Raw genomic sequence first — 21,187 nt, forward strand, 5'->3', positions numbered from 1 at the left:
TGTTTATTATTCATGTAAAGTTGAACCATCTGACAAAATTTCAGAATTTTAAAAGATGGTGTTTTCGAGAAAATGGCGCCCAAAAATGGCGATTTTTGAAAATTTTACAATTTCTCGAATTTTTTGCGACAAAACGGTTGCACACAGAAGCGATACAAAATATTTTTCGGAAAGCGGGTAACCAGGTCTTACCAACCGTGAAAACAGAATTTTAAAATTCGAACCGGAAGTGCTCGAAAAAAATTCGCAAACTTCGACTTTTTAGATAAATTGACGTTCATTTGTTAATTTATATACAAAAAGATACGCATGCGCAAACCAAACTATAATAAAATATAGTTTATTTATATCCCTATGTACATACCACAACAAGAATTATAACTCTACCTGTCTCCATAGCCGAATGGTGAGGCTCCGAAGTTGACCATTTTCCATGTCTTCTACAATTCATAAATTGTACTCCGCGTCTTTGTTGGCCCATTACTTGGCGGGAAAATTTTTTTCGACAAAACAAAAAAATATGGGTCTCTTAAAAACATGTTTAGTTGCTATAAAAAAAGTTTCAACAATATCTGAGATGGTGATGGTACATGCTCTGCCTGAATTGAAATGGAAGGCACGTATAGAAACTCAAGAAATTCGTTCTTGAATGTATGCTGGACAAGTCAGGGAAAGGAAAAACAGAAAATCCCTGGTAACCCTGTTATGGGAAATGGGGACGCGGTGGCTCAGTGGTAGAGCGTTCACCTCCGGTGCTTGGGGTCCCTGGTTCGATCCCAGCTCGCGCCGTGTGGACTTTGTGGTGGACAAACACCGTGCTAGTGGGTTTTCTTGGGGTTCTCCCGTTTTCTCCCACTTTCTTCATTCCACCATTTCATTCATTTCTGATAATCACCGTCTCCTTTAGCCTAACCGGCATACCGTGGGACGTAAAACTCAAAGATTTCATTTCATTTTCTGTTATGGGAAACCATACGAAATATTTTGAAAACAGTTATTCCTGGGATTCCATTTGGCAAATGCTTTCTATTTTACTTTTTACATTTCTTTCTGTCATCGGTTGCCTTTAAAGTTATCTGTAAAATTCAAAACGGGGGTTGGAGGGGGGGGGGGGTTGGAGCTTAGCGAGAGCCTTAAGGTCCGTTACACAGTCAAGCGCAGCTCCGCGCTCCGTCTTCCGCCCTCCGCGCTACGCGTGTGTGCTTACACAGTCATCCATAGCTACGCGCTACGTGTCACGTGATTATATACAGGATTCTCCTCAGTTAGTGTTGCGAGTCAGCATGAGTAAGATCGAAACGACAATAGTGGCTTCTTATTATCTCTGTAAGAAGAGAAAACGAAGAACACAGAAAAATAGGCGGTTCCAAAGTCACCCCTTAGTTACTCAAAAAAGTTTGAAGGGAGCTTTTGTGACTCTGTATGTAGGTTTGCGAGAAGATGAGAAAAAGTTCTTCAATTATTTTCGCATGCCAGTCCGGTCGTTCGATGAATTAATTGGAAAAATTGCGAATCTCACGATTTTTGTATTCTACGCAAGGGGGATCCCATAAACATGGTCTTAATTCAACTTCTGCAATAAGTCTTTCTGGATCAATCTCCGTTTTAGTTTTGCTACTATGCACTTTGCTCTTTACATTTTAAAGAGAAGTGGCTGCTCCGCGCGCGGAGTTCCGCTTGACTATATAAGCACCCATTTGCTCAATGGTCCTATCCGCCTCGCGGAGGACGGAGCGCGGATAGGGCCGCGCCGAGGCCTCTGCGTGACTATGTATGCACCCATAAGAAACAATAGAACAATCTTGCCACGCGTGACTCCGCGCGCGGAGCTCCGCGTGACTGTGTAACGGACCTAAGATATAAAACATAAGTGACCCAAGAGCGTCTTGGCAAAAACGGAATAAGAGGCCTCATATACCATAGGTTTTGAAAAGACATACTAAACTGAAACAGATGCCATCTATATATTTTATAATTGGACATTGAATGTTTGAATACGCGTCTCAACAGAACTCAAGCGAGGATTGTAGGATTCAAAATTAAACTTTATCCACATGGTGGTTTATCAACAATAATGTATTGGCAATAAATGTGTCAAGAGTTTGGTGTAAAAACCCTATGTGCTAGCTATAAGCAATGAATTTTACGAAGTTAAATATTATTGATCTTATATATTTTATTAACTACATTCTTGTCGTTTTGCAGATGCGTTATAATCGGAATTTTCTTTTCAGACACCTTCGTCGGTTCACGAAGCAGCTGCGGACTGTGTTTGTGCATTGTTGCAATCTCTAGAAGATAATAATAACCAGCAGGCATTGGAATTGCAGCTGTTCACAGGGGTCATGTCTTTGGAGGAAAGTTACCATCTCTCTGTCGCACAAGAGGATATTGAAAAGTATTTAACATTTTATATTATTATTTGGTTTGAAGATTAATCTTATTCAAATGATGGTTTTCAAAGCAACCGTAATTTTTATAACTAATACATTACTTTTCAGTTTTATTATCTGCAGTTTACCGTGTACATCTGGAGAGTTTCTCTTTCTTTCTTCAAACAAAAAGTAACATTTACATTAGGACTTTTTTTGAGAACAGCTTTTCTAACCGTTTTTTCACGACATACTGGTTTGTCGCACAGGTTCATCGGATGTGTTACGAAATGTTAGAATTTACGAATAAATTTTATGACATCCAGAATGCCTATCAGTCTAGAACATCCATATGTAACAGCCTGCCTTCAGGCCAGTCCCACCCCACTGAACCCTTTCGTCCGTCCCGCCTGACCCCTTATTGAAAATATACTCCTTACATAATCTTAAACTGAATTGAAAATATTTCCTGAATAACTAATGTCCACCTTGGAAAATATCCGCGTTGGAATATCCAGTGTACCAGGGAATACTGAGAAACTAGTTCAGAAACTGAAGAATCAAATTCTCCACTAAAATGATAGAGATTTTTTCTGCTTTTCTTTAATAAATAAATATTTTAGTTACTGTTATAAGTTTTCTGTTCTTGTGAGGGTAGTGTATGACGAACGAGTTTCTCTATTAATTATGGCCATTCGGTTATATATATATATATATATATATATATATATAGGGTGGTGCAAAATTCCCTAGAATAATGCTCTGTAGTCCGTGGCGCCATTTTTAGAACACCGATATATATATAGGGAGGAGCAAAATTCCGTTTACAACGCTTGGGAGAATCTACACATGAAAACAAACGAAAACGTTTATGTGACATTTTGTTAAATCCGGCGTAATTTCCAAGTTATACAAGCTGACTCAAATGGCGGCAGAACAGCGTTGTAACACCTCATTGCGGACAAAGGAACGGTGCAACAACAAGCGGGCCCAAATAGTTTAGAGAAAGTAACATAATGGTGTCAGAAGCAGGGTTGTAGGGACACGACGTAATAAATTTCGTCTGCATCCATTTTCTGTATATCAGTCTGTCCACATCAGTACCCCCTCCCCCACTCTGAGAAATTCCCTGCAGCGTCCCTACTGTCCTGCCGCCATTTGCCACAGCTTGTAACTTAGAAATGGCGCCAAATTTAACAAAATGTCACATAAACGTTTTTGTTTCTTTCATGTGTAGATTCTTCTCACAAGCGTTGTAAACTTAATTTTGCTCCTCCCTGTATATATATATATATATATATATATATTGGGTGTTCTAAAAATGGAACCATGGACTACAGAGCATGATTCTACAAGTAAAAAATAAAGCAAAATGTATATATATATTTGTATATCTTTCGAGTCCTAGTCTGGAGACACAAATTGCACTATGTGGCAACGTCGCAAATAAAGAACCATAAATTAGTTCTACCACTCTATCAAATAGTTATATCGGTTCTTTCTAGATGGCAGCTAGAGTCGACATTGATTGGCACTAGCATCACTTTACAACGGTATGTTGTATTATTCTTGTATTCTCTTCGAGCAATAGTTGGTTTACAAATAAGTACAAACCAGTTTATTTTATAGAGGAAGAAAAAGAAAAAATAATATAAGATTAATATATGTATTTCGAATATATAATTGGATTGTTGATATGTAACTAAGAACGACGAATAGGAGGTTGTCATAGAAACGAACAAACAAGATACTATGTAATGTAATGTCATAGTCTCGCTGTTATGTTGTATGTGAGTTAATGTTTACGAAGCTTCAAAAGATAATAAAAGATTTAACAAAGTAATTAAGAATCGGTCAATTTACGAACCAGTGAGTTATATTTGTGATAGATATAGTTTTGTTACATTTAAATGGTGCCGGAACGTCGGGAAACTGTGATATAGATTAGAAGAATAGTAAATCTTTATCATCATTGACCGAGACGTAAATTTCACTTTGCTTCGTAGTGGAACTAAAATATACAGGAGCATAAAGATGAGTGTCCCGAGAAATGATTCTATTGCGAATACAGATACGGAAGATGGAACAAATGCTTCTGAAAATGTGATTAATAGAATGCCACAAGAAACAGCTCAACCGAACGTTATCTTGGGAATAATCCTTCAAAAGTTGGACCAAATGCAACAAATGCAACAACAAAATAATCACATGAACCAACGATTGGACCTATGCAACAACGAGGTGATGAACAAAATAATCACATGAACCAGCGATTGGACCAGATGCAACAGCGAATTGAGGAACGGTGGGAACAAATGCAAATACAAAATAAAGACGATTTTAAGCAATTATCTGAGCAAATTGACGGTAAACTAGAAGCTATGAATCAGCAATTTAGTGCGAAAATGGAGTTGAATGAAAGGAAGGTAGAACAATTGTCACGTAAGTTCACGGTAGTACAGAACTCAGTAGAAGTTATGGAAACAGTCGTTAACGAACATTCTACTCAAATCAGAGAGCTACAGGAGGAAGTTAATACACTGAAGGAAAAATGCATCCCAACTCTCATGGAACATAATATTCAATCCAAGAAAGGTATTACTTCTTCTAATGGAAAACAGTTACCATTCCCGGTAAGGACGGCAGAGGAAAATACCAACTCGTCAGGATATAGTGAAGCCAGTTCCGACGGTGAGGAAAAGATGGTCCGTACTCTACGGCATCAAAAGGTGGTACGTATGGGATGTCAAAATCGGAAAGCTACGAGTAAAGGTAAGCCTTTGCGGATCAGTGAGTTTCGTTCTCTTACAAAATTTAGTGGAATGTCCGAAGATATTTCTGCGAGTGTATTTTTGGAAAAAATTGAGGATGAGTGTGCTTTCATGGGGATTGAGAAAACGCAATTTCTAAGAATCTTACCGCATGTATTATTGCCACCATGCTTAACATGGTTTAAAGCTATCCGCCATAATTTGCATAAATACTCTGATTTTAAGAATATGTTATTATCTAACTATGAGAACGACTTCATGCTAGTCAACAGAGATGCGTTAATCCGATCGAGACACTTCAACCCCAAGGTCCACAAGAATTGAAATCTATTGACCCATTCCATCCAGAGTCTCGAATTATCGCATCCATTCGTATATTCCTGCCATTCAGATTACAGCAAATATTGATGCCAGTGCAACGCATTACTTTTAATCATCTACTTATGATTGTGCAGAATTTGCTAAAATAATTTACAAACTGGACTTCTGACTTGCCCTATTGTCGATATAAAATGTAAAAATATAATTAATTATGAAATTGAAAATAAATATAATATTATTATTGATGTAAAATAAATATAAGGAATTATAATTATGACACGAAATATAATTTGTATATATAAGGGTCGTCTAAAATGTGTAAAAGTTAACGGTCCAGAGTTCTTTTTCTTTTAATTGGTAAACTAATAAAAGAAAAGTCCGTTGAGCGCCATATACAACAGTATGTTGTATTCTTTATTGTATACTTGTATTTCTTTAGTGTATACTTGTATTCTCTTCGAGCAATAGTTGGTTTACAAATAAGTACAAGCCAGTTTATTTTATAGAGGAAGAAAAAGAAAATAATATAAGATTAATATATGTATTTCGAATATATAATTGGATTGTTGATATGTCACTAAGAACGACGAATAGGAGGTTGTCATAGAAACGAACAAACAAGATATTATGTTATGTAATGTCATAGTCTCGCTGTTATGTTGTATGTGAGTTAATGTTTACGAAGCTTCAAAAGATAATAAAAGATTTAACAAAGTAATTAAGAATCGGTCAATTTACGAACCAGTGAGTTATATTTGTGATAGACAGATATAGTTTTGTTACAACTTATTAGTGTAGCAATCGATTCAGCTGCTTGTTGTAATGCTAATGGCTCCCAAGTTAATTTGCGATGTTGCCACATTGTGAAATTTTGATTCCCCATAGCAGCTGACGGGGGCCCCGGAGGGCAAACTATCATATAACATTTTCCCTTTATTTTGGTCTGTAGAATAGTGTTCTATGATTTTATATATATATATATATATATATATATATATATATATATATATATATATATGGTGTAACAAAAAAGGTACGGCAAAATTTCAGTGGTGGATTCCTTATATGTAGACAAGTAAAAAGTTATATGATCATATGTCGGGAAATGCATCGTTACAGAGTTACGGGCATTGAGACGCCTAATGATGTGAAATAGTCACATTCTGGTCGCTCCTTAACGTGACTCAATTTAAATCTCAATAACTCAGACTCTAATTAAGCTAGGAAGGTAATTTTGGTATCTGTGTATTTCTGAAGGTCGACGGTTTTCGGCGATATATATCTATATATATTTAGCATGAAGCCTTTAATAAAAAGTTAAAATGAATTTCGAGACAAACTATATCAGTCAAAGCCTGCAACAGCAACAACAATGCTCAATTCTGTATTAAAATATTTAGTCTTATACAATTATTTCACAATATTCTTAGCGTTTAACGGGAAAAAATGTCCAAAGACGAGACTACCAATGAGTGGATGATATTAAGTTGAACAGCGTGATATAAGTAAGTATAAAACCTCATTCTTAGTTTTACATGATTTTCTCTCTCTTAACATGTAATTATGCTTTTAACTTTAGTTCTTACATTTTGACGTATGACTTTTCTTCAAGAGCAACAGTCTTAGAACGTTGATTTTTATGTGACGGGAACAAAAAGCTTCTCTTCTGATACTCCATTATGTTCCTAATCCATAAATCTAACTTATGTGTTCCATTTATTTTCTCCTATCCCTTCATGATGAGACCACTAACTTCCCAGTTAACTATCGTATCTAATACAGTAAAACTTGTCAACTTGTCCACCTGTTCATCTTTCATCTTGGCCTGGTTCGTCCTGAACCTGCATTTTCTCATAAGACATTCGTTAGCAATTACTCTGTAAGTTGGCCACCTGTCTATCTTGTAAGTTGATCGCATTGAAGCAATGTTTACCCTATGATGATAATGCTAAATTTACCTGCGTATCTTAACCACGAAAAACACCGTTTTGTTATTTTCCTTAACTCTTTCGTATTCCCCATATGAAAGGCAGATGCTCTGTATTTGTAACTGGAAACAGAGAAGCATAGATTCCTATGATTTGTTCTTGGAGGTCAATGGTGAGAACACTACCCTGATAAAGGGATGGTGAAGGAAGATGTGAATAAGAAAAAGCACGTACAGAAATTCAGGAAATTGTAGTACGTATTTGTTTACCCTCTCTGTTTTGGTAAAACCATTAGCTATATCAGCTCCTTTCATCAGTGGGAAACTTTAGTAATTCCGGAAAATTCTCAAGGTTAAAACTAACCATCTCAATTGTCAACTATTGGCATCTGGTGACTTGTCGAAAGGTAGCGGAGGTTTTTGAGATATGAATTCTCTTATATGCCAGTACCCTTAAGATTTTCTCAAAACATATTTTGCTCCGAGGGAAACACTTGTCCTGCAGTCCATTAACAAGAGGTAGTTAACTACAATATTAAACATACTGAAGTATTTTTTCTAGTACTGTATATTGTTATGATTTCTTTACATACATTATTTAAGAGTAGCTATCGTGCCATTGCTTATTAAAATTTTACAATCAAGTAATACTAGAAATCCTATTCTAAAAATTCACCAATCACACTTATTTTCTGCAAGTTGGCCACCAGTCTAAGTTAGCCACTTTTCAATTGAACCGATGGTGGTCAACATAGACAGGTTTCACTGTACATGATTAATGGAAGAAATAACCTATTTTATGTCACATCAATTTCTTAGTTGAACTGCGAATTGCATATTGTATGTTAGTTGTTTTCAGTGCATGTTATTCTTTTGAGTATAGTGGTGCTTTTATTATTATTATTTCAGGTCCATTAATTACTGCCGTATTTTCACGGAGTTAGCAGAATCATTCCTAGACAAAATAGTTAACACGGCGAGTCGCGAACCTCATTTTTCTATTCGGATTTTAGATCAAGTTCTTGTATGTGTAGGTCATCACGATTATGAGGTAAGTTTGGTTTGTGTTTTATATGTATTAAATTTAATAATAATAATAATAATAAATTAAACAAGCTTTGAGAATATTGTCAAGAAGGTACGGGTGTAGCACAACAAAAAATAAGGCATAAAAGTACTTGACCATTTGTTAATAAAGGTTTTTTTCAGTTGTAAGTCTTTAACTTGTAGACCGCAAGTATATGCTTGTCAGACAACAGAGGCGTATATTTGATATCTCTATTTTATATGTAGTTGTTCTAAACTGAGATATTTCTTGTTGGGAGGGGTATAGAAAGTAATTTCCAAAGATAACAAATTACTTATTAGAAAATAGTGCAAAAGATTATCATTTAACATTACAGGAGGTCAGTTAAACGCTTAATCAAATAGGGAAACAACTATAAAGAACAAGAATGTATTGAGTTACGTATGATGTAGGATGCATATTTAATCAGAGTCCGCCAGAAAAATGTATACACTCTTTGTCATTCTTTATCATTGTCAATTGTTTTGAAATTTAACAGGTTGACTGCCAAGGTGATTTGAGGGTACTGCTCCCAGGAGGCCATAAATTTCTTCTTACCTTTGGCTCAATTATGGGTAGTCATGTCACATTTTTGTCGTGATATTTTGCTTCTCCCGAAAATGTACCAATGGGAGCCGAGCACCATGTGTCATGCTCATGGTCTCACAGTAGTTTGTGACAATAAACATCATATATGATGCTCAAGAACCTGAATAGGTTAGTAATTTGTGATATCGAGCATGAGCATCATATATAGTGCTCATGGTCCCGCAGAAAAATAAGGTGAGCACCACATATGATGCTCATGGCAGTCAACCTGTTAAGTATGTTATAGTATGGTTTTTCGCCCAACAGATGTCGGCAATTGTCAATTGTTTTAAGTTAAAATTACGTTGTAGAACGGTTTTTCGCTCAACAGATGTCGGTACTGTCAGCATGGGTAATGAGATAAGATTGTGAGATTTGTGAATATCACAAATCGTTCCATGCGTCTCAAACTTGTCAACAATGCGTTTGTTTTCAGTACCAAACTCTCCTCTCCACTGACGCTGCACTTCGATGGCATTCCCAAACTTGATAAAACACTGCAAACATACTTTTATGCGGCTCGAACGTCAAGCGTGCTCCTACCATTTTCTTATTTTACTAACCGTGCTGACAGTACCGACATCTGTTGAGCGAAAATCCGCACTACAACATAATTTTAAATGAAAATTACAATGCCGACATCTGTTGAACGAAAAACTACTACAACATACTTAAATTTCAGAGCAATTGTCAATGTCAGTATCCTGATACGGGATGACAAAGAGTGTATACATTTTTCTGGCGGACTCTTATATAGAGGAGAACAATCTATTTCTATCTTCTGTCTTGGAAATAAATACAAAAATAGCCTGTTTAAAAGCATCTCTGATGCTTTATCAGTGTACCTTCTACTACGCTACCAACTAAAACTTCGAAATTGCATCTAAAATAAGTGACTGAAATTAGCTGATCTCATCATCTATAATGTAGTGGCCCGCGTACTAATGCTCTCACCTTTCGTGCTAGCGGTCCCGAGTTCGATTCCCGGTGGGTACACTCGGTTGAGAAAGTGTAAAAGCTTTTTTCAGGCCCGCCATCTTGAATGAGGTTTACCTCATTCACACGAGCCAAATGCCTGGATTAGGGATGTACCGGTATATCTGTATCGGTATCCGTGATATCGGCCACTTTTGGGAGTATCGGTATCGGTAAATGGACAACGATATCAGGCTTTCCAATGCTCCTATATTTCCTATTTTTCCTATATATTTGTCTCTCTTCCTATAAACTCCTATATTTCCTATATTTTAACGAAAACTCCTATATTTTGGTCGCATTGTTACTTCCACTTGTGAAAATAACATCAGGAAATAAAGTGTGGGTGGTTAAAGGGCCTTTTGTCTCCACAGTAGGGTGGTTGAATGGATTAGGGATGGCTACAAAGTTCCGGTTCCGGCGGAACCGGTTCTCGGAGATCCGGTTTTCAGAACAGGTTCCAGACCTGGATCCAAAAACCCGGTTCCAGAACCGGATTTTAAGAACCGGTTCCAGATCTGGATTTGAAAATCCGGTTCCTGAACCGGATCTTAGGAACTCTTTCCAGACCTGGATCCGAAAACCCCCAAAGACCCGTAAAGGAGGCACAAAGTTCACCTTCAAAAAAATGCAAAGAGGACCATGCGCTTGTGTCTTCCCCGCCCAGAACCGCTTGTGCCCCCAGAAAAAATTTTGGTCCACTAGTGGGTGTTTAGCCAAATGAGTTAGCCAGTTTGCTTGTTTAGCCAATGAGTTTGCCAGTTACCCAGTTTATTTAGCCAAATGAGACAAGCTGCCGCCGCCTGGGCGCCTGCCTGTCGCTTCCACCATTTCATCTAGCACACTTTTCACAGCCTGCCAGCAACTCGGGTGTAGCGTAGGGATGGTCACAAAGTTTCGGTTCCAGCGGAAATGGTTCTTGGAGATCCGGTTTTAAGAACCGGTTCCGGATCCGGTTCCAGACCAGGATCCGAAGAACCGGTTCCAGGCCTGGATCCGAAGAACCGGTTCTAGGCCTGGATCCGAAAAACCGGTTCCGGAACCGGATCTGTTCGGACCCGAAAACCGGTTCTACCAGGAACCGGTTCTGGCCATCCCTAGAATAGATACTCTTCTGTGTTTCCTCCTTTCAGTTACACCAAACAATATACAGTTAGCGCAAAAAATGTTCATACACCTAAAAAAATGGAACAAAAAATAAACTAGTTTCGTCATATTCATTAAAAAGGTCTATGGAGTAGTGATATTAAAGACTTATAAATAATTTATTTAGGTGTATCCATACTTTTTGCACTAATTGTAGGCAAATAATTGTAGAATATGTTTCAGATAGTCAAATCTTACCTTAAAATCGCCAGCTGCAGTGATAAGATATTACATCTTGGAGACGTATAATTACAAACACTGATTTTCTTATGTAGATCCTTTTTAAACTTTCCTCATGGTCGTCGCTTAGTACTGGTGAACTACGTACGAAAACTCGTATAATATTTTGCAACGAGATAATTACCTATTCAGTTATATAGGGTGCGGCAGAAATAGTTAGACGATGTTTTTTTTTTTTTTTTTTTTTTTTTGCAAATTAAATATTTTAATGACCTTTTATGAACAAAAGTTTTACATGTCCAGAATGTACATACAAAAGCAATACATATGGTAACTACGTCTTGAAAATTATGTCAGTGAGGTGTGCACCAAGGTTATTCAAACAGATCTCTGTACGTCGCCTCACAGCACTCACTGGACACAAACTGGACACTGGACACGTCGCGTCACAGCCCTCTTTGAACCATGTCCAGCGGGGTTTGGTGGATTGCATGTTGAATGGATTCACGCAAATCCTGTAATGTTGCAGGTTTTGTTGCATACACTTGTTGCTTCAAGTAACCCCATAGGAAGAAGTCACATGTCGATAGGTCGTGCGAGCGTGCAGGCCAAGGAACATTGTCGCGACGAGAGATAACCCGTCCTGGAAACATCCTCCCAAGAATGTTGATCGATGCAATTGCTGTGTGTGACGGGCCCCGTCTTGTTGAAACCACATCTGTCTAAGGCGACGCCGTCGCAATTCTGGGAGTAAAAAGTTTTCGAGCATGTCCACATATCGAGCACACGTGACAGTTACAGTGTTACCATCCTCGTCGTTGAAAAAGTATGGTCCAATAATCCCATCAAAATAAACACCACACCATACTGTTACTTTAGGGTTATGAAGGGGCACTTCATGCAACCACCTTGGATTACGGAAATTCTGCTTATTTACACACCCATCAATGTGAAAATGAGCCTCATCGGACATGATTAACCTCTGTAGAAAGTTTAGGTTCTCATTAATCATTTGCAACAGCGTATTGCAGAATTGTATGCGAGCATTAAAATCCTCAGGGAGCAACTTGTACATCATCTGAATTTTGAATGGGTGGAAGTGTAGGTCCTGATGTAATATTCGCCGCACACTCCTATCTGACATGCCAAGTGACAAAGCATACCGACGAGCTGAACCCCTTTGACTTCTAATTAATGCTTCTCGAACCCTATCTATGTTGCCTGGTGTTCTCTCTGAACGTCGACGACCTGGGGATTTCTTTGATCTTTCAGAAGCCAAAGCTCGGAAGTTTTTTACCCAATTAAGAATAGTTTGTCGTGTCGGTACTTGTCCATTTCTGCCAATGTTAAAATGACTACTCCGAAACTTGCGCTGCGTAATTGTTGCAGAGTCTTTGTTCTTGAAGAAACACTCCACTGCGAAAACGCGATGTTGGTTCGACCAATGCTCCATGGCTACTGATGCAAGGCTTACGTAATTCTTCCAATACTGCGCATGCGCATTGAACAGTCGAACAAACCTACATGCATACACAATGCTTTGAACCACTTTACAAAACAAAACAACAATGAGCACGTTGTGGGGCCGCGGTGGCTCAGTGGTAGAGCGTTCACCTCTGGTGCTTGGGGTCCCGGGTTTGATCCCAGCCCCCGCCAAGTGAACTTTGTGGTGGACAAACACCGTGTGCGTGGGTTTTCTCGGGGTTCTCCCGTTTCCTCCCACTTTCTTCATTCCATCATTTCATTCATTACTCATCATCACCGTCTCCTTTAGCCTAACCAGCATAATCGTGGGACGTAAAACTCAGAAATTCCATTCCATGAGCACGTTGTCTATCAGTTTACGTTTTGTATGTTCATTTTACATCGTCTATTTCTGCCGCACCCTTTATTTAGAGTAGAATGTATGTTCATATAAAGATTGGTGTAATTTTTATGTGATTTTTTTATTTCTATCTATTGGATAAGTCAAATGTCCCTTTTTTCACAGCTTCACCAAACCTTCTATATTTTTTTTTTCGTCGTGATTTCCTATTTATTTATTTTTTTTCATTAACATTGGAAAACCTGCGATATTTACCGATACATTTTCCGAATTATTTTTCAATTGCTTGTATATTAACAGTGACTTATATTTCATCGATTTCTTTAAGACTTAAAGTTAATCTAAATTATAATGAATTGTACAATCGATTTCGTTATGCATGTGTACACCTTAGGTTTGCATTACTCGTACTCAGCTGATATTTTTAGTCTATCTATGCCAAAATAGTAGTAAAGAAAAGCCAAAGGTCCTCAGTTACGATAGCAGACCCAAGAAATGATGATCCTTTAACGTGATGAAAACATGCAAATAGTTTTCTTTTACTTGTACAACTTGTGAAGAAATATTTTAGTGCCCTCCCATCATCAGTGAAAAGCAGGGTTGGCAAAAACCATCGTTTTTATTTAAAAAAAAAGTTTTTTTTTTTTTTTTTTGGTTTAAACCAGCTTTCTATGGTTTAAATAATTTGCTCTATGTATTTATATTACACATGGCCAGAAATAAGTTTGTTTTGCCTTGGTTTTATTATGCAACAATCGGGTTATGCTGGAAGGGTCACATAAAGCGGAATCCAAACCGCTTCTCGGCTTACATCCGAGAGAAAATGCCCTCCATTTGAACTCGAAACCAGGACTAAGTGGCCACAAAAGCGATACGTCTGCCGACTCACTCACGAAGGACTCCTGATGAAAAATACGTTATACTGATCTTTACGTATTTGTTAATATAATTATCAAGAGTCATTTCAGAATGACAGAAAGATAAAACAGTTGCACAATTGAAACCATTATACAGAATTACATATGGACAATTTCAAAATACTGCAGATTACGGAAGAACTAATTTAGTCCAAGTTAGTTCACTTAAGATTTTTATTAGTCCAAGTTAAAGAAATACGACGACTTAACTTGCATATCAGTAAGAAAAGCGAATAAAGATACGAATTATTTGAGTCCACTTTGGCTCTGACCCATTTATACATAAATAGATACCAAAGATACTTCTGATTTCAATAAATACCTCTCGTGGAGTTTGTATGACCCTCTCCCCCCCCCCGAAAAAAAGTACGGCATTTCGATGTATTTTATCAATAGTAAACAGTATTAAAACGAAACAATATTTAGAATTTTTCTTTGATTGCAATTGCATATCAATAATAAACTATAAAAAATCACAAAAGAAACATTCATAAAATAAAATTAAAAAAAAAACAACTAAAAAAAACCAGAAGTTGCTATTGAAGTATAATCTCTTTGAGTAATAAATGAGGAATTTAGGTCTGAGTATAATACGAATAATATACGGGAGTGAAACGTGATAACCCACAAATGTATGTTCATCAAGATTTTACGAACACTTACACTTTTACGAACATTTTTCTTTTTTTGGTTTAAACCAGCCAACCCTGGGTAAAAGTGAACGTCTTTTTTGGTATTGGTGGACATATATACGATAATTTAAGAAATAGAATGAAACTTGAAACAGCTGAAACACTTAGGTTTCTTCATTGTGATTTGCGTTTACTTAATTCCAACTACTAGAAAATAAGAGTTAGTGTAACAAGTGATGTCGTAAATTACTAAACTGTGTTCAAATATTTCGAAACTACTACAAATGAATGGAACTTTTGAAATAGACTTTTCTAATTTGCATATTTGACTAACTTTTTACAAAGTTTGAATAAAATGTAGAATTTACTTCTTGTTATTTTTTACGTTACTTTTTCAAAATCATACAATTACAGTCAAGTGGCTTATTGTAACACTTTGCATTTACAAAAAATATAATTTTACAATAACATTAATTTGAGAATTGGAAGAAAGTTTTCATCAGGATTTTCGTATGCTATTTTTTAATGTTTTTTTTTTTTTTTTTTTTTTTTTTTTATGCGAGACGGATGTGGTACAGATTTCCTTGAATGATCAACAATCCTTTTTAAAATTGATGAATTTCGGAAAAGCGAACTGGAGGTTACGAATTAGTTCATAGCAATGCACATAACTGTTGAAAATATGTTGTAGAAAGTTTTCACTGGTTAAAAACAATTAGTTCTAAGGTTAATAAATAGTTTTAGCGCTTTCGACTTCGCTTAAATAACCCTCTTTTTTATGATATGTACAGCAACACCTGGTTCAGCACGCATAATTTTGTAAACAACAAAAATTGGTAACGGTAGTATCCGTTTGCATTATATGTATAATAGAGACTAGTAAATACAATGTAATTATCAAAGTACATTATCACTCTAAATATCAATCACTAACTCTTAGAATTAAGTTTGCACGATGTAAGTATGTGCTGCTTTCTAGTTCATTTTATGTGAGCTCGAGATATATATATATATATATTGTGGAACCTAATATGAAATTCTTCTTTTTGTGTTTGTATGCCAAATTTTGGCCTTGTATCTAATATACACCATTACAATGTTGATCATTTCATTATTCTGAAAATTCCTAATAAATATAAGAAATGTGTCCAAAAGTATCGGTATCGGTGACAAAGTGGTACCGGTACATCCCTACCTGGGATAGCACTTAACATAATGGTTCCAGACCGCTTCCTTTCCAATTCTTCGGGTAGTGTGATCGCCGAGGATATCATCCCTCATATGTGAACATAGCCAGCCATGGATACCGAATGTCCAGAATTCTAATTAAGTAGTCCTCTAGTAAGTCTAGTAAGTCCTAATCCTAATCATCTACAATATAATGTGCCTTTGAAATCCTTAAAGAATTGTTGTATTCCTGGTATGATTTTAGCAAGTAATTCTGTTGTCTTCGACGGCTAGATTGTAATAAAGAGTTTCGGCTCCATTTTTTTTTTTTAAACATTTTATTCAACTTGTGAAATGAAATGAAATCTTTAAGTTTTACGTCCCATGGTTATGTCGGTTAGGCTAAAGGAGACGGTGATGATGAATAACGAATGAAATGGTGGAATGAAGAAAGTGGGAGAACCCCGAGGAAACCCTCGCACACGGTGTTTGTCCACCACAGAGTTCACTTGGCGGGGGCTGGGACCGAACCCGGAAACCCAGGCACCAGAGGTGAACGCTCTACCACTGAACCACCGCGGCTCCCTTTATTCAACTTAGTCCTTTGTCAATACAAAGCACTAAAATAAGCAGTAAATTTTTAAAGTTGAGTGACCACTACACACACTAACTCACAACTTAGCGGTACCACAGTATGAAAGCAACTTACCTCGCGTCAGTTTTTTTTTTTTTTTTTTTTTTGTCTTTAACCCATAAAAAATTGCGTGAGGTTATGAACTTGCCTATGTACAAATATGGAAAAATGCGTTATAAAGGGGAAGAATAATAAATGAAAAGAGGGATTTTTATATTTATAAAATGAAAGAAATGAAAGTAATGACAGTAACGGAAATATATATATATTAACGTTGACGGTGCAACTTGGGGGACTGGAGGGGGAAATATAGAAAAATACATAAAAATGTAAGTGACTTAGTACCACTTAAACCACCTGACCAATCTCGATCAAATTTTCAACATAGATGAGGTTCGAACCTGGGATGGTTTTTATCATTTCACTGACGGAAGGGAGATGGGGGAGATACATAAAAATGGCCGAAATTGACCGATATAGTTTTCGGGGTCGCTGAGATGAAGAGTAACACTTCCGATGCCGTTTAAATCCAAATTCAGCCCAGAATAGTAATATTTAATTTTTACTGTCATTTTTGCCAAACACGTGACATAAGGAGTTGTGCATTTAAAGTTCTTATTTCAGCCTGGCGAAGCGGGTAATCATTAACTAACTAACTAACTAACTAACTCTATGGCCTATGGAACCCGGAGATTCAACGCCGCGTTCACTAAAGCTCTCCACTGACTTCTATCCTTAGCTAACTGCATCCAGTTTCTACTTCGTATTCCTATTTCTTCGAGATCCATCTTAATATTGTCCTCCCATCTGCGCCTAGGTCTTCCTAATGCTCGTTTTCCGATTGGTCTTCCATTCAAGACGTTGAAAGCGTTTCTACATTCTTCCATTCTAGCTACATGACCTGCCCCTAAGCCTCCTAGACTTGACGACCCTAACAATGTTGGGTAAACCGTATAAATTATGTAGTTCCTCGTTATGAAGTTTCCGCCATTCCCGTTCCTCTTGGGTCCGAATATTCGTCTCAGGATTTTGTTCTCAAATACTTTCAGTCTATGTTCTTCCCTCAGAGTAAGCGACCATGTTTTGCATCCATATAGAACAACAGGCATGATTATCGATTTATATATTTTAAGCTTCAAATTGCTCGACAGAATTGGCGACAAGAGATTTTGAACCGAATAGTAACATGAATTCCCTGGTTTTAGTCGATGTTTAATTTCTTCGTGGATATGATTTTCCTCTGTTAATATTGATCCTAGATATTTGGAACTATCCACTTTATCAAAAGCATTATTTAATATTTTAACGCATCTATTATTTCCTGTATTACGGTCCCGACGCACTTCCATGTATTCAGTTTTTCTCTGCATTTACTTCTAAACCCATGTCCCTGCAAGCGTTTAATAAGATCTCTGCATTTCTTTCTATTGTTCTCCTATCATCCCCTATTAAATTTACATCATAACCTGGTGAATACCGTTCAACTCTAGGCCTTAGTTGGTATCGTTGATTTTCCTTATAGCTTATTCCAGAACAAAGTTAAATAATAATGGCGACAACGCATGTCCTTGTTTCAGGCCATTTTCGACGTGAAAGTTCGTGGACAAAAATTTTCCTACCCGGACTTTACTTTGGGATTCATTTAAACATATCTTAATTAATCTAATTAACTTTCTCGGTATTCCAAGTTCTGTAAGAACGTTGTATAATGTTTCTCTCCTAACCGAGTCGTACGCCTTTCTAAAATCAATAAATAGTTGATGTACCGGGCTACTGTATTCGCACTTTTTTTTCGAGTATTTGTCGAATGGTAAATATTTGGTCGATAGTTGATCGATTTGGTCTAAATCCGCACTGATAATCTCCAATATTTTCATCTGTGTATGGGGTCAATCTTGCTAATAGAATATTTGAAAGGATTTTATAGGATGTTGACAGAAGAGAAATGCCTCGATAATTATTACAGTAAGTTTTGTCGCCTTTCTTGTGAATTGGAACAGTGATTGATTCTTTCCACTCTTGTGGCAATTCTTCCTTGTTCCAGATAAGGAGAATGAGTTTGTGTATCTTGTTCCACAAGTTAATGCCGAGAATATTGAAAGCATACTTTTTCGGCACCTCGAACCATTCGATCGGATCATCAATATATCTTGATTTACAAAATGCTTATTGAATCATTCCTGTGAAGCGAGGAGATTAAAATTGATTGTACACAAGGGAATGCAGAGTGACAATAGCATCTCTGTCATGCAGTTTTGAATGAAAATGTTCATCCTTTATTGCATAATTACGTATGGTATGCCAATATATTCCAACCTTATAGCGTAGCTGCTACGACCAGGAATACCATTGGCAACCAATATTTCTATTCTCTTTATAGTGCTGCCCCTATTGCTTATAGTTTCAGTTTGAATGTACAAACGCTCATACGAAGTGGCTAGGTCAGAAGCACTTTATGAAAGCTGAGGACTGGCATTTCTTGTATTGCCGTAATTTTGTTCTGTAAGAATGCTATCTCTGGAGCTGTGTTCATTGCCACTGTAGTTATCTGTTATCTCCTACAAACAACGAACTTTTCAACATTCAAAGAACTGTAAGTTGTAAACCGTTCTAGATATGGATAAACTAATTAGTGTATGCGATTGGGTGGAAAAAAAAATCATTGTTGTTTGATACCTCACATGGCCCTCTTTACATTTTAAAAGTTGACGTCGATCCAATGTGGCGGATTTCAAGATGGCGGTCATGATCCGGAATGCCATAAAAACATCCCTCCAAACTCGATTTACATAGTTGAAGTCATAACTATTGTTCCTTCTATTTCGAGAAAAAAAAAAAAAAAAAAAAAAAAAATCGGTCTTGCAACTGTCAAATTATATGGAATATGGCTTTCCCACATTCATGTTTCTATTTCGTTTTCCCAAGTTTCTAGTGCTCATTAGCAGCTAAAATTTTTGTCAGTGTCTTATATTCAACCCTACATTAGGACAGTAGTTGTTTCCTTTTGCTAACCCAACGGCGAAGTCGTGAGGTCTACTTGTTAGCAAAAACGCAGGGTACACGTTAACTCAGTGGTAGAGTGCTTACCTCTGGTGTGTGAAGACCCAGGTTCGATCCCCGGCCAAGTAAGTTTGTGGTGGACAACATCGTGTCCGCGGGTTTCCTCCTACCTTATCATTCCGCCAATTCTTGCATCATCAGTCACTTATCTAAATCATCCGTCGCCCTTAGCCTAAAGAAGATAATCGTGATACGTTATTGAAATATTTCATTTTTCTCACCAAAAACGCATTAATTGGAGCATTTCATCAAGCGAAAGTTTACCTTCAACCATACTTGAAATTTCTTCAATGTCTTTGAGTGCTTGCGTAAACTTAAAAAAAAAAAAAAAATCTTTTAAATAGTAGATAGCAGATCATTATCTTTTTGACATTCTGGTCGAACTATTATCACAGGAGATATTAAAATTACAGTATTGCCAAGTCTTGTGTGAGAAGGAGCACTATAATGGCATAAATATTGCCGCGTATGTTAACCCTCCCCTCCTTAAAGAGAAATGTATTTAAACATAATAGTACATTTTTAGAGGGGGAGAGTACTCTTTTGATTTAATTTATAGTGTTGTTGTACACAATTTATGAGCTGAAAGTTATGCTAGAAATTTTCTCTTGATTCTATTTAGGTTGCCGAAATAACGTTTAATTTGTGGTATCGATTATCAGAAGAATTGTATCGGAAAAACAACGATTCATTAACTGCATTATTTAAACCATACATTGAAAGACTGATTGGAGCTCTTTGTAGGCATGCTCAAATGGAACCAGACCACGTAAGTAGTAGAGCATATTCAATTCATTCGATGTTATTAATGTTGGTTTTTATTTGTTTTTATTTGTATGAACTAATGTTTGAAATATTTCCGTGTATAATAATGGAAATTTAGGTCTATAAACTTAATAGACCTTTCGAGACCTATTTGTTTAGGATCATTTAGTTTAAAATAAAGGATTGAGCTCTTGTTGTTGACATATATTTTTTTTCATACTATATTTGTTGATTTGCGTTTTATCTATTTCAGAACAATGAACTGTTCCAATAATATACAGGGTGGTTGTAAAGTCAGTACCTATTTGTAACGATTTAATGTTTCAAAAAGTAAACAACCTATCACAGTTTTATTTCCATTGAATACATTATTAGAGTGTACCATTTAGATATTAAGTTGCATTTCAACGTATGCACCGCATTTTCCACAAACTTCTGGAATCTTTTAGGAACAGAATCCATGACTCTTAGCATCTCAATTGGAATATTTAAAAACACTTGCATCTAACACACTACCAGTTATTATTAATTTCTTATGACAGTTTTTTTATTGTCTTAGGGTTAAGTGTTTCATTCCTACTTCACTCTTGCCTCCACCATCTCTGCACTTGCACGACCGACCTTCAAACTTCATACCTGGCTTCAATCTTAGCTGTCCTACGCTGTATACACCAGCCATTTTGCGGTTTTTATTGGATCAACTTCTGAAATCATAAATGGTAAACCTCACATTAGTAAACAGTATTACACGCCAGCTAGAGCTGGTTGGTGCTAGTGTCTAGAATAATCTAAATTAAAAATAGGTATTGAATTTAAAACCACCCTGTAGATTTAAAAATAC

General features: G+C 36.7%; 1 protein-coding gene across 2 annotated transcripts in view; it reads left to right on the plus strand.

Annotated features, from left to right (window-relative positions):
* Tnpo-SR (transportin 3) overlaps positions 1–21,187 on the plus strand; it is a 151,474-nt gene that overhangs the window by 47,890 nt on the left and 82,397 nt on the right. For both annotated transcript variants that reach the window (XM_081758167.1, XM_081758168.1), the window contains exons 5-7: positions 2,235–2,398; positions 8,301–8,442; positions 20,204–20,350. In XM_081758167.1, coding sequence (XP_081614293.1) covers positions 2,235–2,398; positions 8,301–8,442; positions 20,204–20,350 — 453 coding nt within the window. The remainder of the gene's footprint in view (positions 1–2,234; positions 2,399–8,300; positions 8,443–20,203; positions 20,351–21,187) is intronic.

Source organism: Thermobia domestica, chromosome 5, assembly GCF_964235325.1.
Source record: "Thermobia domestica chromosome 5, izTheDome1.hap1.1, whole genome shotgun sequence".
Taxonomy (NCBI): domain Eukaryota; kingdom Metazoa; phylum Arthropoda; class Insecta; order Zygentoma; family Lepismatidae; genus Thermobia; species Thermobia domestica.